We start from the raw sequence: 24,140 nt of genomic DNA, 5'->3' as shown, positions 1-24,140 counted from the left end.
GGTGGGGCTCGATCCCAGGACCCTGAGTTCATGACCTGAGCCGAGGGCAGAGGCTTAACCCACTGAGCCACCCAGGCGCCCCTATGTTGCCAATTTTTAAAAACTGTTTGCATTTTCACCTGAGCTTAGAATTTATCACTCAGATACCACAGTGGTCATTGCCTATAACTGAAATTAGGTCAACCAGGTTCAGATAAAATCCCCTATATCTACTAATTTTAAAAAACCTGCTGAATACATTTACTAATTTTATATTTTAGAGGTGCTCGTTGCTTAATTACCACAGGGCACATCTACTGAATATATTTGGGAATACTTGCACACGTCTCTGACACTACAAAACATTAAGTATTAGAAAAAAAAAGAAGTCCATGAAAACATGTGATTTATGAGTTCTTTAAGGAGAGGACAGTAACCCACAGCGACTGACACATTTTGTGCCCTCTACAGATCCAAGTCCCTCTTTCTTTTACATTCTATTTTGTCACTGAAAAGAGGACATGATAATATTGTCATCTGTAGCTCATAAGAACAAATGACAACAAAAGGGACCCTTGCTTAGAGTTCTACAGAGGGAAGTGACCCAGGCAAGATTTGGGGCTCATGCACAGAGCTATGACCCAGGAGGGCAGTGAGCAGAGATCAGTACAGAGGGTGTCATTTGTGTATCTTTGGAGTATCACTGACTGGATTTGAAAGCCACATTAGAAAGGATATTGGCTGGTTTGGGGCTTCTCGTGTTATCTGGGCCTCTTCCCCTCTCCATTATGGACAACTGAGGTTTTAAATTGAGGTTTTAATATATAGCAGTGACATTCTAGTAGATGAAGGAAGGGGGCAGTCCCCGAGGGCAATCTGAACTTCTGCTTAGTATATTTACTCTTGCTGTTTTCCTTCCTCCTCATTTGTAATTCAGGAGGCTCTCTGAGAAGACAGAGACAGCGAGGCTTGAGGCTTCTTAGATGGATCGAAGGATCACGAGCTGGGATACCAAGTTCTATGAAAAGGTCTGCTATTGAATTTGCTCTACCTTTAGGCGAATCATTTGATCGTGCTGTGCTTTGGTTTCTTCCTGTGCTTGCTAAGTGTAAATAACATGTATTGGACTATTTTGTGATTATTATAGAGTCTTTTAAATGTGTGGGTGATTTATTTTTCCAGGCCAGCTGCTCAGGTATAAAATGAAAATCTGCTCCTTTGAGATGCTAGGCTCCCTGGCCATCAACTGACCTCCAAATCCTTGAGTTCAGCAGCTGTCCAGTTGCTTCTTGTTCATCTGACACAGTTTGCAGTCTTTGGGCTGTGGCTCCTCAGGTTTACTCTATAGTTGGGGCACATACCTTTTTGTCTCCTTTGTTTTCAGAAATGAAAGATGTCACTTTACATACCCTTGCTTTCACCCTCATCCCCAACCCACCCCCTCTAAAAATATGAAGTCTTGCTTTCTGCACAGACAGAGAGCTGCTTTATCTGACACTGATTTCAAGAGATAGGAGGGAGAGTTGACCTGGTAAACAAACTGAATTCTTTGGATTGCCTAATATAGTTCCCTTTCAATGACTTAGGCCAGGACCACTGGAGGTTTGAACTAGAGTTAGGGGTTCTCCCTCTTTGCAGTTTTGGCAGGAAGCAGTCAGGGAATATAGTGAAAAGAGAGAACACAAAGTATCCTCCCCGTTTCCCCGCCCCTGTTTTTGTTAGTTCATTATCTGGCCTACCTCACTGTGGGAAACAAGACGTCCCTGTTAACCAAAAAATGCTGACCTGAGATTCTTAGAAGCTACTAAAAATGTCTGTGGGTAAAGGACGATTTTGGTCCTCATCAGGGGATCGCCACACGGCTGCTTCACAAATGACAATCTCTCAAGTGCAATACTGGAGTAACTGGAGAGGCTTGTTTCTTTGGAACCAAAATAAAGTTATTTACATTATCTCTAGTGCAGTGAAATTAAAAGCAGTTTCTAAACAAACCTGGAACCCGTGAAATATGTTACTCCTTAGCTGTAGCTTGGTTGTAGCCGCAGGAAGAACTTCAGACACAGGAACCCAGTGCAACCCTTCAGTTTTGAAACGTTGCTAAGTCTGCTCGTGCTGGAAATGATCAAAGAAACATCCGAGTCAATTACTGCTCGCAGAGCTGAGTTCGCTTTAAGAGTGTTGGGTCCAACTTCCGCCTGTTAGTTCAAGGAAATAAGCAGCAAGGGACTCTAATGTGACGCGTGTGTGTGTGTGTGTGTGTGTGTGTGTATGGGGGTGTCTTCATTCCTGGGCAGGGTCGTCAGTACATCAAAATATTACTTGCAGGTGCCCCAGCTGCAGTAATATTTTGAGTAGCTTCTAATATTTGCAGTAGCTTCTAACAAAGGCAGAGCTTTCACCGACGCCTCTTAGAAACAGGTAGCCAGCAACTTGCCAGGTTCGAGGGACAGGACTGGGAAGAGGGGAGAGGTCGGTGAGAGCCTTTCCCTCTTCGATTTCCTGACTGCTTTGTGGCTCCCGCGGAGCAGGGTGGAGGCCCTAGGGGTCTGGCTCGCTGGCTCTAAATGTAAATAGGAAACCACGCAGCCGAACCAGTGACAGTTAAGAACTGGCACCGTCCGTCCCAAGCAAGGGGTTGGTCTTGACAGTCCCGACGTATGAACGGCGGGAGACACCCTCTCCTCACCCCCCGGCCAGGGGTCGGGGGTGGGGGATGCGACGCCCAGAGGCAAAGACTACAGCGAGGAAGGACCGGAAGCCCTAAAGGCACCACCTTGGAGGGACGGGAGGTTTCACGAGCTACCTTCGGAAGTATCTCCCTCTATGCTAAGAAAAATTAAAAATCATCTCCGCCATTACGTGGAGCCGCAGCCGAGACAAGGCGGGGCCGCGCGCGCCGGGCGAATGCGCGCTCTTTTTGTCCCGCCTCCCGGCCGGCGGTGCACTGAGCCGGGGAACGCGCCCGGGCCTTCCCTAAGTGCTCCGGGTGGAAACTGGCGCCGGCGGCGGCGGCGTTCCGCGGGCGGAAAGGAAGGGGGAGGCGGGAAGGCTGTGCGCCGCCTGCTCCTCCCCACCCCCCGCCTCGGCCCTGAAGGGGCTGGATGGGCAAGTTGGGCGCGATGGCTCGAGCCCGGGCGGCGGCGGCGGCGGCCGGAGGCGGCGGCGCCTCCTCCTCCTCGCCCCGGCGCCGGCGGTGATCCGAACGAGCGGCCGCGGCCCCCGATGAGACTGTTCGTGGGCTGGCTGTGCCTGAGCCTGGCGTCCGTGTGGCTGGCGCGGAGGATGTGGACGCTGCGGAGCCCGCTCACCCGCTCCCTGTACGTGAACATGACGAGCGGCCCCGGCGGGCCGGCGGCGGCCGCGGGCGGCAGGAAGGAGAACCACCAGGTACGCGGCCGGCGGGAGTCGGGCCCCGGCCGGGGCTGGAGCGGGGGCGTGGCGGCCCGGCCTTCCCGCGCTCGGCCGGGCTATTGTGCGGGGCGCCGCGGCGACAGAGGGCCTCCCGGGCGGTCGCCCCGCCGCCTCGGCCCTTCAGAAAGTTTTCCCGACGCCTTCGCGGCCGGGCGCTCGGCCCGGGCCCCGCGGTGCCTTTTGTTCCCGGGCGCGGGCGGAGAACGGCCTCCCGGAGCCTCCCCGGGCCCGAGGGTGGGCGCCCCGGAGCCCCGCATTGTTCCCGCGTCCCGGGCGGTGATCGCAGGCGCCCGGCCGCAGGGCGCAGGAACTTTGGGGTGGGCGCGTGGCCGCGGGCATCCATCCGGTCCCGGGGCCTGCGGTGTAAAGGACCACCGAGCCCATGACCCTGGACCGCCTTCCTAACCCCCGGGAATCAAAGCCAAAAGCCGGTCCCTCTTTTTGTCTGCTCGAATCTCTCAGCATACAAAGGGCCATAAAGAAATTTAACCGTGCATCGTGAGAGCCATTTAACTCTCCGGCCTTACTCGGGTGACGTTTTCCCTCGGCAGTTAAAAAAAAAAAAAAAATGTATTTGACAGGTCCTCACACTCCCATCCTCCCGAACCTTCTCCCCCTCCGACCTAAGACAGATCTCCTTTAAACTTCGGTGTTGGTTATCTGGCTGGGAAGATGGGGTAAGAAGGAAGATGATGATGCAAGCTTATCCTGGAAGGGTTTTTAAAAAAAAACAACAAACAAACAAACAAAAAACCCAACAGAATTAGGCAGGAGTGCATTGCTTTCAGAGTTGTGGATCGTGAACTGTGCGATGTGACCGGTTAGGTCGTCTTTTCATTAGGTTGAGTTTTGGGCCACTTAACCAGAAGTATGTGCAGTTCAACTGTAGAATTAAGAGTGATAATTCATTTTTGAACCATAATGTAGTTTGCGGTTAACCTTGCATTTATTGAAAAGAGGCTTTCGAGCCCTGGCTTATAATTGGTAGCATTTATAGTGCATTTTGCCTTTCCAGAGAGCAGTAAGTGATGATTCCCCATTTTGGTGTCTCATTGGTTTTTCATAGATTTCTCATTTTCCTATGTTAGGTTTCTTACTATGCCAGGCGTTCAGAGAGTTTACGCTGCGGTGGATTCTGTGTATTTTAATGGAAGTAAATAATTATCTAAGGACATAAAGCAATTCATTAAGACAAGTAGTGTTTAGTTTTTATCTAGTAATTACTGATCTTGGCCCCCTTTCCATTTTTAAAGGAAATCATGCATTTCCATGAAATTTTTTTGTGTGATCCCACGGCTATTAGAATTTGTTAGGTAATTATGCCTATGATATTGTTAGGAGTGCACTTAAAGTCAGGAGGTGATCTTAAGTTGTAAAACCACATTCTTTGCTGTGGGTTAATTAGCACTAATCATTCTCAGAAACAACTCTGAAGTACTGCAGTGATAATGTACAGTTACCAGAATGTCACATAGCCATATGGAATATGAAATAAAGTTCTGGGTAGGCTGAAAAGGAGGCAGATCTCCATTGATGTGGAATTATGGTTGAGTCTCTTAGCTGAGGTGCTTATGACTCTTGTCGTGATTACGTCTGTTGTAATACACTTGATTTGTTGTCCGTGCTTATGGAAGAATTGGTTATATTTTAAAAATTGAAAAGCTGTTTAAGTAATTTGATTTTTCTGGAATCTAGGTAGAATATAGATGTAGACATCCCCTCACAATATCTCCTAACAGGAGATACTTTCTAATTGTGTACCTTTTAAAAACTGAATCAGTTAGGTTCTGACAAACTGATACTGGTTTCAGATACATCATTTACTTTGTTACACTTCTGAGATACTGATGTATGTGTGTACACTGTGTGTTTTAACCAGTTGGACTAACAGTTTGGCAGCTGCGTTCTCCAGGGTGAAGACTGATCTGGTACTTCTGAGTATTTTGGGGGAGATTGGCTCATTTCCTTAGAGTGATCAATCCAGAGGTTATTTTGAGATGATGCATTGACATTTTGAAAATATTGTCCATGAATAAAGATTAAAGTGAACAAAAGAAATGTGTGTGTAAAAACCACAGTGAGATAAAGTGAAAGAGGGGATTGTCCCCTCTGCAGAGTGCCTGTGTTGGTTGTTATCTGCTTTATATTCCAGGATCCTAGGTTTGCCTTATAAACCTTCTGACTTGTGAAGAAACATAACTCTAACATTCCTTCCCCCTTCAAATTTATAGTTTCATCCAAGGTTTTCTGGTGTTCCTTTGGGTGTGTGGGTTCCATAACCAGCCACATCTGGTTCTTTTGGATTTGCATGAAAGTGAGGTTATGGATTTAATTGAACCGTACTTAGCACAAGTTTTTTTTATGGTTATTTTATTAAGAAATTATGGTGGAGGATTCTCTGGTTAAAGGAGAGGTCTTGGGAAATGTTTATCATTAAAAATTGCTATTTAGTTACTATCTCCTGGAGATGAGATGCAAGGCTCCTTTGAGCTAGAGTCGCTCTAAAACTGTAGGGGCAGCATCATCTAATAACTTGGTTTGGTGTGCCGGCTTCCAAACTGGGATTATTTTTGACTTCGGGCAAGGGAGAAGCAAGGAAGGGCTTCTCCCAGAGCAGGCATGTGGCTTGCAGGCCAGCTTGGGCTCACTGACGTTTTCGTTATAGCCCATGAAGTCAGAATGCTTCTACATTTTTAAGTGGTCGTAAAAAATATATGATATTTTGTCGTATGTGAAAATTCCTTACATGAGATTCAAATTCCAGTGTCCACAAATAAAGTTTTGTTGGCACAGAGCCACTACATTGGTTTACTTGTCTTTAAGTGCTTCTGCACTACAGTGGTCAAGTCACATAGTTGGTTCTTTATGACCTACAAGTCTAAAATATTTACTCTGTGGCCCCTTACAGAAAAGGAGTTTTCCCCAGAGAAACTTTCCAGCTTCCTTCATCAACAGCACACTTCTTAATCACAGGTTGCACAGTGGATAGTTTGACTCATTGGGAAGAAATAGAGCCAGCCAGGGAGAAACTAGATATGTCACTTTTCGGTATTGGCAGGCTTGGAACTTAAAAAGAAGATAGCAACAACAAAAACTTTTGATCTAGTGTTTTTGATGCATTGTACCTAGTACTTAAAGTTAAGGTAACTCTTATGGAGCTATTGAAACTTGAAAGGACTCTAAGGCCCCACTAAGTAGGCTCTTGATAATAACAGTCATTCAGTAGTTTCTGAGTTGATGGACTGAAAAAAGAATTGTTACCGGGACTCCCTGGAACCAGGCCAGGACAGCTTCTTCAGGTGATGCACTGTATGGACTTTTAAGAGCACAGGTAACATTGGTTATCTGGAATTAGTAAGGTGTAACTTAAAATTACAAGTTTGTTTATATCTGCCTTATTTTTCACCTTTTTTATAAGTTCAGAACTGTGTTATGTTACAAGCAGTGATAGATTTAAGATAGTCGAAACAATTGGTTTTTGTTTTTTTTCCAAATGAAAAAATACTTGGAGATCCCAGCCATAGGTCAAAGGTTGTGCTAGTGGACAGATTCGGCCTCCTGTCCGCTCACTCCTCATTTACTTGTGGAGGCTGACCAAAGTCAGGCGTGACTTAACAATGCTCAGGGGTGGTCGCCAGCTGGTCAGATGGACACTGATGGATTTGTGTCCTCTTCTGAACTGCCTTCCAGAACCTGGAGGCCTTTGTAGCCGAATACCAAAGAGATTTTGTAAAGAGTTTCTTTCCTTATAATCTGTGTTGAAACCCTATATAAGTGTTTGCCTCAATTTCACGGACCACTGGGATCCCTCTCTTCTGCTGGATATACTAGAGGCCTTTATGTTCCCCTTTGAAGGTGCTTGAGGGCACCCTGGTAATTGTCAGTAAAAGACTGCTGTTTAGTCCTTCTGAAGTTTTGTTGAAGTCTTAGGATTATAAAATTTTAACAGTGAGTGAGTACTTGAAATGGAAATTGCCAATAATTTATTTATTAAATCAGAGCTGAAACAACTTAATCTAATCCATATGAATTATTTCCCTTCGTGGACCTGAGGGTGCCCTGTCATTCTGAACATTGAAATCTCACATAGAGAGGTTGTTGGTTTAGGTTTATGTCATTTGTGGAAAAATAATGAATGGTTTGAAGATTTACTCTTATGCTGTGCTTAGATGCAAGAAAGTGTCAAATGATTGAGTGTCTGGACAGATAGGACCCCTTGCAGAACTTGGAATGTGATTTTTGAATCCTCAGCTGTCAGGTCAAGGTCGTCAGGCTTGGTCTGACCACCCCCTGTAATAGAAAAGATTCTGTGTTCATGAATCCCATCAGTGGAGCCTTTCCAATTGTTTTTAGTGGTACTAAATGCCTCAGGTCTTTGGTTACTCATTCCTTTTCAGAATGGCTGGGTGCCCAGACCTACAGTGTGGTTTTTAGGCATTCCCTTGAACTTCAGCTCTCTGACTGGCTTTTGTGGGCCTTGGACAGGAAGGAGAAGGAAATCAAGTTATTTTGCTTCTATTGTGTGGCAGACACTTTAGTGTATCATCCTCAGACCAACTCCCAGAGGTAGGTGCTACACCCCCCTTTTTTTTTTTTGCTACACCCCCTTTTTTGAGAGAAGATTGAGCCTAAGAGAGATGGGACTTGCTTAGGAGATGTTGGAATGTGGCAGATTTGGATTTTGACCCCGGCTGTCTGTGGTTTCAAGGCCCAAACTTTCCCCACCTTGTCATGATGTCTCTCCTAGGAAACGTTGCATTGTCTGAGGGTCTGTGAAAGTAGGCTTCCTCCTTAATAGGAAATTTCCTCCACTGTAGTGGACTTCTGTGTGGACATTGAAGCTATGTAGCCATACAAAAACACCAGTTGGAGTTCCACAGCTTGTGAGTTAGACAGGGATGGGACAACTGTTCCAAGTTTTGGCCTTCATCCAGTTTGTGCATGCTTTGGTCAAGTTTAATGTTGAAAAAAAAAATCTTACCTATGGTGTCTTTTTTTCTGATACCAGCTAATTCGCTGACACTGACTGAGCATCCTACAATTCATTTCTGTTCTGACACAACACAGAATTAACATCCATCCTGAAGTTAAGAGCAAGACCACCCTCCCTACAAGACTGCCCTCCCTTCAGGGTCCAACTTGCCAGCTGCATCTACCCATGCTTCTGCCCAACTTGGTTACAAATTCTGGGTTCCCACAACTCTCCCTCAGGTTAGATAAGTTGCTAGAATGACTCAGAACTTAGGAAAATACTTTTTTACTGGTTTATTATAAATTACAGGCTGCAATTCAGGAAGAGCCAAATAGATGAGATGCATAGGGCAAAAGTATTGCGGGGCGGTGGGGGTGGGGTGGGGTGGCAGAGAGCTTCCGTGCCCTCTCCAGGTGAGCCACCTTCCCAGCACATCAATGTGTTCAGCAGCCTGGAAGCTCCCACAACACTGTTATTTAGGGGTTTTATGAAGGTTTCATTACCTAAGCGTGGTTGATTAACTCATTGGCCATTGGTGATTGAACTCAGTATCTAGCTCCTTCCCTTCCCTATAGGTTGGAGGTAGAGCTGAAAATTCCAGTGGAAACCTGCCCCCCTATCATATTAGCATATAAAAGATACTCTTACTACTCAGGAGATTCCCAAAGGGTTTTAGGAGCTCTGTGCCTGGATCTAGGGGTTAAAGACCAAATACTTATTTTTTTTATTATACCATATTACCTAAAATCAGGACCTTGGCTTTTTTTTTTTTTTTTTAAGTTTTATTTATTTGACAGACAGAGATCAGAAGTAGACAGAGAGGCAGGCAGAGAGAGAGGAGGAAGCAGGCTCCTCGCCGAGCAGAGAGCCCGATGTGGGGCTCGATCCCAGGACCCTGAGATCATGACCAGAGCCGAAGGCAGAGGCTTTAACCCACTGAGCCACCCAGGTACCCCAGGACCTTGGCTTTTTAAAATAATTTTCTAAGTCCATTTCTACTGTGCTTAAGTCCTTTGTATTTTGGAAAGAAAGACTTTTTTTTTTTTAAATTAAGATTTTCATTTATTTATTCGACAGAAAGAGATAGTGAGAGAGGGAATACAAGCAGGGGTAGCAGGAGAGGGAGAAGTAGGCTTCCTACAGGGAGCCCAATTCGGGCTTGATCCCAGGGTCCTGGGATCATGATCTGAGCCAAAGACAGATGCTTTATGACTGAACCACCCAGACGCCCCAGGAAAGACTATTATATAGCACACATGTGGTTGTTGAGGAACTAAAAAATAAATTCAGAAAAACTTCTAATTGTATCCCTTGGTCTTATAAGTAAATATAATCTTACAGGAAAATTATATTTATACTTTGAAGGAATGATTCATCCATCAAGGTTATATAAAGATTAAGAGATGTTCATGGGCTTAATCTGTAAGACCTGACCTAATACCTCATTATTTTGATTGGCACATACTGTCACATATGTGTTAAGAACTCATGTCTATGTGATTTGGCTGTTTATGTGTCTAATTTTTAGTATGTTTATAGTCTTGCTACAAGTAGGGAGAACATTGCAATTTCCTGTAATTTCTGGAAGATGTCTTTGTTAGTTGTCACATCCTACTTTGTCCTTGACATCAGCAGAGGACTGTACAGCGTAACTTAGTGTGATTAGAATTTGTTATTTAAAAGATTTCCTTACTTATTTGGATGGATGAAAATTCATGTAAGCTTTAAAGGAAGATGCTAAGACGACGTTTCTCCAGACACCAGTCTCCAGCTGAGGAGGCCAGCCTACTGTAAGTAGGGTGGGCACACAGTCCTTCCAGTGTGAACATTTAACAAGCATGATGCTTTGTTCTTGCCTGTGCACCTTGGTCTCTGTAGTCTTTGAGGAGCACACATTCAAAGAACTCACCTGCTTGAAAGTGCATGGGAGCCTACAGACAGGCCACCCATGCTGTGAGCTCATTACAGCTTTTCATTTAAGCTGGATGGTCTGGAGAGAGGAGCTCCGGGGGACCACCATATGGTTGCAGGGGGTTCCTGCACTGATTTTCTCTCTATCAGCATCTCATCTTAGAGCAAAGGGACTGCGTATTTAAGGCCTGAAGGTCCTGCCCAAGATCATAATCCCATTATGATTCCCTTGGTTCCCTTGGTTTCTGATTTTTTTCTCTCCTCTGGAATATAAGTTCCTGGATGCCTTTGGTCATCTTTAATTTTCCCTAGACCACTGTTAAGCTGTGATAATTAGGAAACAGTAATGACATTTTTTGGGTTGGCCCATGTAGTTATTCTCAAGCAGTACTGATTTTGCCTCCCAGGGGATGGACGTTTGGCAACGTCTGGGACGTTTTTGGGTTGCCACAATTCGGTGGAGTGCTCCTGGCATCTGATGGGTAGAGGCTAGGGGTACTGCTACATGTACATCCTGTAATGCATGGGACAGATCCTTTGACAAAGGATTATCTGGTCCCAAATGTCAGTAATGCTGAGGCTGAGAAACCCTGTCATTTAGTTGCTATCTAGATCAGATTATCTTTTCTCTTAACATACCCAGTCCAATTTAGTTGGACAGAGTGGTCCTGCTTTCTTTTCTGCAAATGTATCTCAGACATGCTGGATAGACTAAAGAGAAGCTTCTTTGAAAGAAACTCTTATGAAACAATACACACCTAGAATAGGAACCCGAATCAACTGTAAGTGCTGAGAAACCCCAGGCTTCCGATTATCCAGAAGTTGTGAGATGTTAAGTGAAATGTGAAGCTCTTGGCTGGGTGCCTAGAACAAGGTAGGTGTTCAGTCAGTGTTGTCCTTTGTTGCTTGCTTGTGATGATGCAATTTTGTGGTGAGTGGGTAGGTTTAACCACTGTTTGCAGAAGTGGGTTTAAGCAAGCCCTTTCACGGGCACCTGGCTGGGAGCATATGACTCTTGATCTCGGGATCATGAGTTCAAGCCCCACACTGGGTGTAGAGATTACTTAAATAAATTAAGTAAAATAATAAAATAACCTTAAAAAAGAAAAGCAGGACCTTTCAAAAAACTTGGAATTTTAGAAATTGACAGAAACCTAGTGACAGCTATCTCTGTGGCTGTCGTATATCTCCTCTAAGATTTTTCTAGAAACTCCACATTCTATCTGGTAGGTTGCCTTTTTTTTTTTTTTAAGACTTATTTATTTATTTTGAGAGAGCAAGTGGAGGGGTGGAGGGGGAGGGAGAGAAAGAGAAGCGGACTCCCTCCTGAGCATAGAGCCCAACCAGCACTCCATCTCAGGACCCTGAGATCATGACCTGAGCCAAAATCAAGAGTCAGACACTTAACCAACTGAGCCACTCGGGTGTCCCTGGGCTGCCTGTGATTGATTCAACGAACATTTATTGTTCATTGTATCTGTGCCAGGCACTGAATCAGTCATTGTTCCTACCTTTATGAAACTTTGTCTTCCTGGGAAGGGAGATAGTGAACATACAGTTATGTACAGTTATTCAGTTCAGTGGTCATAAATGTTACTGAGGAGATATATAGGATATAGGAGAGGGTATTTGAATTGGCAGGGGGAACCCTATCTGGTCTACAACTTCAAGGCAAACATACTTGAAGAAATATTTAGGCTTAGGTCAAATTAGCCAGGTGAAGAGATAGTGGGTTGGGGTGATGGGAAATGTCGGGGACAGAGCAAGCACCATGTAAGACAGCCATGAGAAAGGAGCCTTTCAGAAAAGGAGGGGTACAGTGTTGCGACATAGCAAATGGTCAGGGGTTATGGGTGGCAGACAGTGTTAAGAGGTAAGGCTGTGGACACAGAATGGACAAATTGCATAGGGCCTGGGAAGCCCATAGTGAACATTTTGGGTATTAGCTTCAGACTTGCGTGAAGCAGGGTTGTGATGTGGTCAGATTTGCGTCTTTTTTTTTTTTTTTTTTAATTCGACAGAGAGAGAATGATCACAAGTAGGCAGGGAGGCAGGCAGAGAGAGGGGAGGAAGCAGGCTCCCCACTGTGCAGAGAGCCCGATGTGGGACTCATGTGGGGCTCGATCCCAGGACCCCGAGCTCACGACCTGAGCTGAAGGCAGAGGCTTAACCCACTGAGCCACCCAGACACCCCAGATACACATCTTAAAATTTGCGTTTTTATTTTTTTTTATTTTTTTTTTTTTAAAGATTTTATTTATTTATTTATTTGACACAGAGAGATCACAAGTAGACAGAGAGGCAGGCAGAGATAGAGGCGGAAGCAGGCTCCCCGCCGAGCAGAGAGCCCGATGCGGGACTCGATCCCACGACCCTGAGATCATGACCTGAGCCGAAGGCAGCGGCCTAACCCACTGAGCCACCCAGGCGCCCCTGCGTTTTTATTTTTTAAGATTTTATTTATTTATTTGACAGACAGAGATCCCAAGTAGGCAGAGAGAGAGGAAGAGGCAGGCTCCCCGCTCAGCAGAGAGCCCAGTGTGGGGCTCGATCCTAGGACTCTGGGATCATGACCTGAGCCGAAGTCAGAGGCTTTAACCCACTGAGCCACCTAGGTGCCCCCAAATTTGCATTTTTAAAGAGGTTTGCCAGATCACTTAAATTTTCAAACCACTTTTAATTTCTGGAAGATAAAAATGCCATCTACATTTAAATATGTATGTATATGTTAAAAAGAAGCCTTTATTGAGATATGACTCACATACCATAAAACTCATCCTGTTGAAGTGTGCAGTTCTGTTGTGTTTAGTATAGTGTCTTCACAGAGTTGTGCAACCATCACCATGCTAACTTCAGAGCATTTTCATTACTCCAGAGAGAAACCCCACATGCATAAGTAGACGCTCCCTCTTGCCAACTACAGTCTGTTTCCTGTCTCTGGATCTACCTATTGGACACTTCATGAAAGTGAAATTGTATCATTTTTGGCCTTTTTTCATAGTTCTTTCATGTTGTCACGTGAATCAGTACTTCACTGCTTTTTATGGTTGAATAATCTGTATTCTGTTGTGTGGATCAGTCATATCTTGTTTATCCATCAGTTGATGGGTACTTGAGTTGTTTCCACTTTTTGGTGATTACAGATAATGTTACTTTTGGAGTTGACATTTGTATCCTGCAGATAGTCAGGAGGAGCATGGATTTCAACCTTTATCTTTAAAGAGGAGGGCTTTACTCCTTTTTATTCTGTAGCATTCTGTTCACTAAGCAGTTTCTTTTCTTTTCTTTTTTTAAGATTTTGTTTATTTGAGAGAGAGCGAGCAAGATAGCAAGAGAGAGCAGGAGCAGGGAGAGGGGGAAGCAGGCTCTCCAAGGAACAGGGAGCCTGATGCGGGGCTCAGTCCCAGGACCCTGGGATCACGACCTGAGCTGAAAGCAGATGCTTAACTGACTGAGCCACCCAGGTGCCCCAGCAGTTTCTTTTCTGAAACACTTGTGTGGCCCTAAAGGTTCAACCACATGTGTTAATGTCAGTGAATTGAGAGAAATGCTGTTAAGAACTTGAGTTAAAAAAAAAAAAAAAAAAAAAAGAACTTGAGTTTTTCCTCTTGGCACTTGAAAGCAATATTTGCAGTTAATGATGCCCAGTCTTGCTTAGTTCTGAAGTCAGAGTCCATTGTTGTTCCAGTTGTCCATTTACAAGTGGATGCCGAGGAATGCTAAGCTCCTCTGTTTCACTTGATTGAGTTCTTGTCCATGTTAATAGAATGTGCCTGATTGCCTACTACCAAGGTGATGGCTTTCATCTTGATTAGTCATTTCAGAGAATTAAAAAATAAATAAAAGGCAGAGTGGCCTCAACATTACAGAGTTCAGAATGTGCACCAGAAGGTCGTGAGTATAATAAAAAATGGTTTATGACCTGCACTGGGGCATAACTTCAGACACAACGAATATTAAGAGTTAGTTAATGATTAAGCAAGAACATTTTCAGACCAAGGAAAAAAGTGTTGGCAGTGAGTATAAGAAGCTTCACAGCTTATCACACAGAGTAGAAGAAAATGAAAATTGCTTTCAAGTCCAAGCAGTTCAGGTAAGAGTATTTAAATGGTGAATTAACACAAATCAGTCAATAGTTGGGAGATTTGGTATCTAGTTTGGATGTAGGTTTGTAAAAAAGATGAGTTAATCTTTGCAAACTTAATGTGTGCCTTTTTGCTTATTTGTGTTAGTTTCTAACCGGTTCCTTTCAATGTTAGTGTCAGGAATGTTACTCAAGATTTCATTCAACATTTAGCAAGTTTTGGAGGATTGTAAAATTGGTCCACCAGTTGTGTAAGCAGTTAGGGGACATGTCCTGATAAATGGTCATATTTTTGAGGGGGAAGCAAATTACTTTTGGCCAATAGACTTTTTATTGGGAAAAATTGATTGTTAGCAGATAATGGATTAATAATAACTGGTCAACCTTACAGTTTCATCATTGTAATTAATGGCCTACTCTTATTTATCAGGCCATGTTAGAGGAATCTCATTGCTGTTATTATAGGATTCTTCTGTGTGTCTGGTACTATACTGAGGATTTGCTTGCATTATCTTGTTTAATCCTCTCAGTACCCTACTAGGATAGATAGATAGCAGTGACATCTCTAGTCCACAGATGTATGAACGGAGGCTCAGAGATTAAGTGACTTGTCTGAGTTTACACAGGAATGGCAGAGCCAGGACTTGACCGTGGAGCTGACCCTACAGCTGGCCTGCTCTGAGGTCTTACTCCCCCCTTCCCTGGTACACTGACTCTAAATGAAAATGGAAAACACTTATTGTGGAAGATTACATTTTATCCATGGTGGAGGTTCTTGAATTTTGTCCTCAAAATTGTGTTGTGGCGAGAGCCTGTTCATAGATACCTGATTCTCCTGCGTGTTATCACTTTGTCTTCTCATTGATTACATTGTGACCTTAAGTAACTTCTTAATCTGTCTCAAGCACATATTGCCTGTCTGTGAGAGTGTTACAAGACCTGGTAAAGCACACCTCCCTATTTCTAAAGGCCTCTCTATAGCCTACAAGGAGAAAGGCAGGTTAATCTGGTCACTGGAGTATTAACTTCTGTTGCTTCCTCTGCCATTGATTTGTTTGGTGGTTTTGAATCAAATCACTGCATATGGGACTGTTTCCTTATCTAAAACCAAAGTTATTAATGCCAGTTTTTGCCTTCTGATGTTGCTTTTCAGTGAAGGAGAGGCCAGTGGAGCTTTCCTAGATCTCAGGGTACGGGGGGTATAGTGACTGAAACATTGGACCCGGCGGGACTCAGAACACCTCGGCCACCTACTAAGCCACTAGAGCTGCATGACTCAGAGCCCTCTTCAAACTTCTCCATTCCCGTTATGAGAATTAAATGAGAAATTATTTATGTAGAAGTATTTTATACTTTATAGGTTGTCTGTATTTAAGAGATGATGATTATTCTCGAAGTGCCAAGCGCCATGAGATTATAATATTGGAAATACTAGATTTGATTTAGTCTTCTGGCTTTTGTTTTTGGAGTTCTTAGATGACACTTTAGTTGTGTGTTTTCACCTTTTCTTCTTTCTTTTTTAGTGGTATGTGTGCAACAGAGAGAAATTATGTGAATCACTCCAGGCTGTCTTTGTTCAGAGCTACCTTGACCAAGGAACACAGATCTTCTTAAACAACAGCATTGAGAAATCGGGCTGGCTATTTATCCAATTATATCACTCTTTCGTGTCATCCGTTTTTAGCCTGTTTATGTCTAGAACATCTATCAATGGGTAAGTGAATCTTACGTACTTTTTCCTTATCTTTAGGTTTATAAAAAGAAAATGGAAGAGAAAAGTTTTTTGGCCGAAGGTGTTGACTGCCTCCACCGCAGTGTTTCTCCTAGTCAGAAGCCCTGGCAGTGGGCCAGTGTCTTCAGCCTCGTGCAGTTAGCTTTTTAAATTCACCACAACTTGATAAAGAACCTTGTTAGTCTGTATTTCTACGGTGGGAGTTCTCCTTGGAGCAGTGCTTCTCAGCTTTGATGGGTACAAGAACCAACTTGGAGATCTGGTTAAAATACAGATTGTGAGTCAGTAGGTCTGGGGCCTGAGATTCTCCATTTTTAACAAACTCCTAAGTGATGCCTGTAATGCTGCTAGTTCCTTATGAGTAATGAGTAGCAGGAACTAAGTCCTTAACATAAACCGAAGAGTAAAATCTTTGCCTTAAGCACGCCTCCCAGGAGCAAGTTTTTGGGGGGACTTAATTAATCACCACAGCAATGTGTGCTAACTTATTTCGAGTGAAGGGTGCAAAATCTGTTCTTACATAGTATCTAGGCTCACCAGAATCTTTCAGACTTACTGTGGAAGTACCTGTCTCCAGAGTCGTTCTCTCATATATATCCATGGAAGAAACTTTAGGAATATTTTTTATCTTTTCTCTGTCGAAGTTTCAAATATCCCCAAGGCCCAAGAAACTAGAATGCTAAGGAGAAAACGAGTAGGGCTTACGAAGGCTTGTTGGACAGCTTAAAGCCACTGGTTGGGCCCACTCTTTTTTCCCCTTGAGGTTTGGAGCCAGTTTCTCCTGAATGTCTGCATCCCCAGTCTATCATCTGGTCCTTAAATATGTTTTTAGGCACCACAAGCCATTTCTCAAGATTTCTTACTTGATTTTCTTCATTGTTTATATGAAATTGCCTTAAGTTTGCTTCAGCAAACAGTTGTTATTTTTGTATTGGTAGTTGAGTTTATACAACTTGGTCTGACATTTTGTTTCTAAAATTGGCTGCATTGAATTTCTGTTCTATACTATATTATTTTCTTTGGAAAGCAGACAAGTCATTGTAGCAGTAACTCTTACCCTTTATGTGGTCCTTTACCTCTTTAAAAATGGTAAAATATAGGAATCCTCTCTTCAAATAATGTTTGCATTCAACATTTCACATATAATTTTGGGAGATTTCAAACTCTGAACTACCTCTCACCTTCACTTCTACTCCTACCCCCAACTTCTGCCACACTGGATCCTGGTTAAAATTCCCAGGTATGCAATTTCACAGTTTGGTCAAAGAGAGCCAGTGCATTTAATCAGTCCCTTATCTATGGCTCTCACCTCCCACTCTCCCAAAACATGTCTTCTTGTGGGTCCTATCTCACCTGAAGGCTTAATTTTGAACCTGTTGGTGTTTTCCATCCATGATAGATTATTACCACGAATGGCTGGCTGTCTCTTTCTGAAATAATTACAGGCATACCTCATTTTATTGCACTTCTCTTAATTGCACTCACAGATACTGCATTTTTTTTTAATTTAATTGGGACTTTGGGATAACGGTGCATCATGCAAGTCTATCAGTGCCATTTTTCCAATAGCATTTGCTCACGTTGCATCTGTGTGTCCTATTTTGGTGATTCTCACAATATTCAGACTTTTTCATTACTGTATTATGATCATGTCTGATCAGTGATTATGGCTTGGTGAAAACTCAGCTGATGGCTAGCTTTTTTTTTTTTTTGACAATAAAGTATTTTTTAACTAAGGTACGTACATTGTCTTTTTTAGACATAATGCTGTTGTGTACTTTATAGACTGCGGTATCACTGTAAACATAAATAAAAGTTACATTAAAGGTGCACTGGGAAACCAAACAATTCGTTTGGCTCGCTTTATTGTGATACTCGCTTTATTGAAGTGGTCTAGAACTGGACTTGCAATCTTTCCGAGGCGTGCTGTACTGTGTGGTACCTTCTTGAATTAAAAAGATACTTATCAGACTTCCTTTGTATCAGCAAGGGAAAGGCCAAGTCAGGAGAGACTTGATAGCTGTTGTTTTCAGAGTTTATATTATAAAGAAAATATTTGTAAGGAGCCACACCTCCTCTATAGATTCTGTATCTGGAGAGAACTTAGATTGTGGCCAGAGAACCTAGGATGGTTATTAAACACTAATCCCTTCCCGCCAATGGGCATCACTAACTTTGGAAATTAAAAAGACAAATTAGGGAGCCATACCTCTTCATGATATGTGTTTGCTGGAAATTTTGTATTGAGCTAGGTCAGTGTTTTGGTGTTCTAGGTGGGATACTTTGTTATTGTGTGGGACTGACCCATATATATCAGGAAGTATAGCTTTTCTTGCTTTCCTCACTAACTGTGACAGCATTCCCAAGCCAGTGGGACTACCCCTGACTCTCCCACCTACTCCCACCTACTACCCCAGACTTTCCCACCTAATCCCACTGCCCCCTAGAAGGCAGAGTTGGTCCTGATTGAGAAATACTGGGCTTGAATTTTGATTTGACAGTTTTAACCTTTCTGTGGAGCCTCTGTTACTCGTGATCTTTGGAAATAGGATGGTGCTTCTCTCTCTGGTGCCTTGAAATGTAGGTAAGTCAGATGACCTCCTGAGCTCTGACCTCAGATGAGCTGCAGCTCTAAGAATTTTAGGATTATTACCTTAAGATTCCTTACTTCTCAAGAAGTTGGCTACGGAAGCCTGTTTTTCTTATAAGTAGGAAAGTTTAAGCCAAATGACTGGTTTTGCAACTTACTTTTGATCCTGTGGCAAGTCAGCACCGACTCTGGGAATATGCATGCCCCAAACTGTGCTGCCCGCACCCTCTTCCTGCTCTGACTCTGGTAGCTCCTGTGTGAAATTTTGTAAAGTTCTTCCCGTAAGTTCAGTCCCTTTTCGCGGATTTGCTTTCTACAACCTAGTGTTCCACTAGAAGATAAAAAAACAACTGTGTTGCGGGAAATCGCTTTTCTTTGTAAGGGATAGCATGGTTTTTAGCAACCTCTGATGACCATGCCTCCCATGCTCTCCATGCCCCCTAGTTTTTAGCATTTCTGTGGGGCAGATGATTTACCATAAACACATTATTAGATCTGGTTAAACTTTTCTACAGCCTTAATGGGAAAAGGGGAGAGAGGGAATTTGTTATTTGAACTCCGCAATTTTAATTCTTTCCTAAAACTGGTCTTACCAGGAGTACCAGGTTGCACGCATGTGACATTGTACCTTACGATTATTTCCAGAAAGTAGCAGTACAGTACAGGTTTCCCTGCTGTTTCCTAGACCAGTGGTTTTCAAACTGTGTTCCAGTGTCTGAAGAGGAAGTGCCTCAAGAACTCCTTCAGCTTGCAGGGAAAGGCCCAGAAGTGACAGCGTCTCCGAGGCCCTTAACCTCTTTTCTGCAGCAGCTCTCCCTTTACCATTCTTTGTAGTCTCTGAGCTCCACTTCATTTCAAGAAAGGGTTCTGCTGCTTAAAGGGAGTTGGAGAAGCCCTGGAAAGACTAGGATTTGAGGGCTAAGATACCAGAGCTAGGTGGGGAGTGCCTTCTGCTTCCCACCATGGTGCTTCCTGGAGAACTGGTTTGAGCTTCAGCTGCTGCTCCTGAGAGTTCTCTCTGGTCTCCATTTAACACCTCTCCAGCTCTTTTTTTAAAGGCATCACTGTAGTTTTGAATGTTTTTTAGGATCTTTAGAAATAGCAGGACCCAGATAATTGTTGTAATCTGTAAATTGATGGAAGTATGAATCTACTCTTTAAATGCAAATTAACTGATATCACAGGGACCGCTCTTTTCTGCTTTTCTCTAGTGTCCCTTAAAAATCTATGACAGTGAAACTGGTTTTTTTTTTTTCTCACCTATTGTTTAGTTTCATAACAGCTTTTTTTTTTTTTTTTTTTCCTATTTGATTTTTCTTGGTGTTACTGGCTAGTGCTGCGGTCTGATTCTGTTGGCCTATATCAGAAAACATTACTCAGTCCATCTCTCCTTCCTAGTTTGACATGAATTCTTCACACTCACCTTTTAATTTCTTACGCATTTTTTTCCCTTACCTTCCTTTCTCATTCATCCTGATTCCTTTTCACCTTTTACTCCTCTGCCTTCCCCATTCTTTATGGGGTAGTATTTATCTCAGAGCCAAATGATACCTAAAGATATTTTCTTATTTTACTAACTTCGGTTTAGACTCTTTAAGTTATATAAAAGGTAATGTATAATTTAACCATATAATCACATAAAATAAACATTTTGTAGTTTCAGGAGGCCCTTGGGGCTGAATTACTGTGGTTGCTCTGAATGTATGTGGGGGTGCTTAATTTGCATGGTCTCTTCCATTTTTGTCCCTTTTTTTCCAGGTTGCTAGGAAGAGGCTCAATGTTTGTGTTTTCACCAGATCAGTTTCAGAGACTGCTAAAAATTAATCCAGACTGGAAAACCCACAGACTTCTTGATTTAGGTGCTGGAGATGGAGAAGTCACAAAAATCATGAGCCCTCATTTTGAAGAAATTTATGCCACTGAACTGTCTGAAACTATGATATGGCAGCTTCAGAAGAAGAAATACAGGTATAATTTTTAGACTTGGTTTGGGGTGTATTTCTTGGTTTTAGATGTATTTCTTCTTATTTAGTATGTGTGCTGCCAAATTGAGCAGATGAGGAGAATATAATTTAAAGGATATGAACTAGAAACAATTTTCCATGATGAGAAATTTTTTAAAACTTTCCATATTACAGTAAAGTAGAAATCAAGAGAGCAATCATTTTCCTTTGTCAATATCATTTTGGGCTGGCAGAGGAGATGGCACTATAGACGGAAAAGGGCAGGGGAGGGACAGCTTGGTAAAGGGAGATCAGATGTAGAGACTTTTCCTTGATTGGACTCTGACATTCTGAAAGCTTGGATTTTGTTTTTGTTTTTATTTTTCAGTGAAAAAAAATTTTTTTTACAATGGTAATCTACATAATATAGAATTTACCATTTTAACCATTCTTAAGAGTACAGTTAGTGGTATTAGATACATTTGTGTTGTGTAAGCATCACCACCATCCTTCTCTAGAACCTTTTTGTTTTTCCCACTGAAACTCTGTACCCATCAAACACTTATTCCCCAGATCACCACCCTGCCCTTCCCTGGCCCCTGGCAACCACCATTCTATATTGTGTCTCTACAAATTTGACTATTCTGGGAACCAGAAATAGGAATTATACATTATTTGTCCTCTTGTGACTGGCTTATTTCACTAACCATAATGTCTTCAGGGTTCACCCATGTTGTGGCATGTATCAGAATCTCCTTCCTTTTTAAGTATGGATGATACTTCATTGAATGGATATACCACACTTTGCTTATCCATTCATCTGTCAGTGGACACATGGGTAGTAGCCTCCGCCTTTTAGCTATCGTGAATAAATGCTTCTACAAACACGAGTGTAAAAATAACTGTTCGAGTTTTTGCTTTCACTTTTGGTTGTATACTCCGAAGTGTAATTGCTGGATTATATGGTAAGACTGTTTAATTTTTTTAGGAATTGTCATACCATTTTCCATAGCAGCTGCACCATTTTACATCCCACCAGCAATGCACAAGGTTTCCCATTTCTCTGTATCCTCACCAATACTTGTTATTTATTTATTTATTTATTTTTGATAATAGCCATCCTAATGGGCAAGAAGTATCAAATCTTGGTTTTAAGGCCATCTCCTTCTTGAAAGACTTAGGAAGAAGGTGTTCTTTATTTAGTATGGATTCTACTGAATGGGAGAAGAAGGTACTGGGTACAGAATGCAGGAGGGGAGATTAGAGCCTGCCTCCTCTGATATTTTGGAAGCCAGGCTGAGCCTTATGAAAAATGGAGAAAAGAATTATGCACTCACTTTCCTATCCACCTGTTTCTGCTCATATACACTAACCCTAAAGACAGAGCATTGGTGTAGCTCTTGGAGCTGGACTGGATTGAACATTGGCAAAATATGGAAATGTTTAGTTTGGAGAAGAGAAGACCAAGTAGGAAGGGGGTAGAAGGGAAGGTTATGATCAACAAATGTAATGGGGTTTTATCTGGAAAGAGGAGTAAGTGTTCTCTTTGGTATAATCATACATAGCTATCTCTCAGAGCTGAGGTAGATTTTAGATATTGACCTTCCTAATGGCTCGAGCATCCAAGTCCTTGTCACTCTCCATGTTTAAATAGCTGTTAGGGATGCTATTTTTTTTTTTTTTAAAGATTTTATTTATTTATTTGATAGACAGAGATCAGAAGTAGGCAGAGAGGCAGGCAGAGAGAGAGAGAGGAAGGGAAGCAGGCTCGCTGCTGAGCAGAGAGCCCGATGCGGGGCTCGATCCCAGGACCCTGGGATCATGACCTGAGCCGAAGGCAGAGGCTTTAACCCACTGAGCCACCCAGGCGCCCCTATTTTCTCTTTTTAATGAAGAGATGTTGGAGACTGTAATGCAGACTCCCTTCAGTGTCAGCCCACCACCCTGGCAGCATTCATTCACAGACCGAGTGTCCGGCTCGGTCTTGCCTTAGCTGGGGAGAGCAGGTTCACTGACCTGAATAATGCACTAGAAGAGTTTCCAAGGTGCCATTTTTACTCTGCCAGGGACTTGCAGTGTGATTGGGACAAGTCACTTCTTCCCCTGCTCTCATAAGGAAATCTTAACCACGTGTCTCATTGCTGGGCTAACATGCAGTTTGAGCAGAGCCCATACATTTGTCTTCATTGGTGGAACTGAGTTTATAGATGAAAAATCACCAAACAGAAGTAAAGAAGTTGGGCTTCTAAATGTGTAGCCATAACTGTCCCTGTGTTAAAGCCATAATTCTGTTAGGAGCTTGCCTTTCTTTCAAAGTCTGCAGGTAAAGGACACCTGGGTGGCTCAGTCATTGAGCGTCTGCCTTCGGCTCAGGTCACGATCTCAGGGTCCTGGGATTGAGCCCTGCATATGGGGCTCCCTGATCAGCGGGAAGCCTCTTCTCCCTCTCCCACTCCCACTCCCCCTGCTTGTGTTCCCTCTTTTGCTGTGTCATTCTGTCAAATAAATTAAAAAAAAATGAATAAATAAATTAAAAAAAAATCTGCAGGTAATTCAGAGATGGATTTAGTGAGATTATCCTAGATTAAAACATGGTAATGCTCGGCTTCTGCTTCCTTGTAGCTGGGCTTAAGATTTTTTTGTTCAATTTTGTTTTAAATTAAGAATATGATTTATTTGTTTTTGCGATTTATGAATTGAAACAGGCTATTTGACTAAGGTATTAATATACAGATAGTCCTTTTTAATGGTTTATCTCGGTTTTTAAAATGGGAATTGATTAATATTTGTATCTCAAAAGTAGGATCTTTATAGTTTGAATGAGCTAAATCTAGTTTCTAAAATCATCATTGCAGGGGCACCTGGGTGGCTCAGTGGGTTAAAGCCTCTGCCTTCGGCTCACGTCATGATCTCAGGGTCCTGGGATCGAGCCCCGCATCGGGCTCTCTGCTCAGCGGGGAACCTGCTTCCCCCTCTCTCTCTGCCTACCTCTGCCTACTTGTGATCTGTCAAATAAATAAATAAAATCTTAAAAAAAATAAATAAAATCATCATTGCAGTTACAAGTTCAGTACAACAGCGTGAGTTTGGAACCCTAATGCCCTGCTTAATTCAAGCAACAAAGGAGTCTGACTAGTCCCTTGAAGTTGGTTAGAGTGTTGTTTTGGAGGAGGCTTTAGTTATTTAAAAAAAAAAATCTAAACTGAAAAGAAGATGCAGTTGAGTGCTTTGTGCTTCTTTTATTCTACTATTTGAAAATGCTCTCAAATATCACTATTTTAATGAGTTTCCTAAAACAGCCCTCATTATACTTTTAGAATTTTCTAAGATAACTCTACTGTACCTACTCAGCATTATCAGAGACTTGTTTACCAAAGATCCTTTCTCCTATTTCCTTTTTTCCCCTGCCTCTGTCATAACATGCCTCACCTGCCACATTCTGATTGTCATAACCAAGCAGCAGTAATTTACAGAATTGCCTTAATGGTGTGGTTAACAAAGACTCTTGATAAGAGAAT

The 24,140-nt window shown here is 42.7% G+C and overlaps 1 protein-coding gene and 1 long non-coding RNA gene across 5 annotated transcripts in view; one reads left to right on the top strand and one right to left on the bottom strand.

The window, feature by feature from the left end:
- Positions 1 to 920: 920 nt before the first annotated feature.
- METTL9 (methyltransferase like 9) overlaps positions 921 to 24,140 on the top strand; it is a 45,994-nt gene continuing 22,774 nt past the window's right edge. The window contains exons 1-3 of one of the 3 annotated variants that reach the window (XM_032844017.1): positions 921 to 1,007; positions 15,881 to 16,071; positions 20,438 to 20,647. In XM_032844017.1, the coding sequence (XP_032699908.1) occupies positions 963 to 1,007; positions 15,881 to 16,071; positions 20,438 to 20,647 (446 nt within the window). In that variant the 5' untranslated portion in view covers positions 921 to 962. Of the gene's footprint in view, positions 1,008 to 3,052; positions 3,367 to 15,880; positions 16,072 to 20,437; positions 20,648 to 24,140 lie in introns of those variants that run through there. The other 2 variants (XM_032844016.1, XM_032844015.1) reach the window with 2 other exon arrangements.
- LOC116859029 lies at positions 1,329 to 2,860 on the bottom strand. 2 transcript variants are annotated; one of them, XR_004381076.1, is made up of 3 exons: positions 2,839 to 2,860; positions 1,972 to 2,091; positions 1,329 to 1,351 (listed from the first exon to the last, which is right to left on the bottom strand). It is a non-coding gene; the product is annotated as an uncharacterized LOC116859029 (long non-coding RNA). The 2 variants fall into 2 exon arrangements; XR_004381075.1 differs by lacking the exon at positions 2,839 to 2,860 and adding an exon at positions 2,783 to 2,827.

The sequence above is a fragment of the Lontra canadensis genome, unplaced genomic scaffold, assembly GCF_010015895.1.
Source record: "Lontra canadensis isolate GAN:19392208 unplaced genomic scaffold, GSC_riverotter_1.0 scaffold146, whole genome shotgun sequence".
Classification (NCBI taxonomy): Eukaryota; Metazoa; Chordata; class Mammalia; order Carnivora; family Mustelidae; genus Lontra; species Lontra canadensis.
Note: the sequence above shows the minus strand (reverse complement) of the source record. Positions and strands in the feature narration are given on the sequence as shown.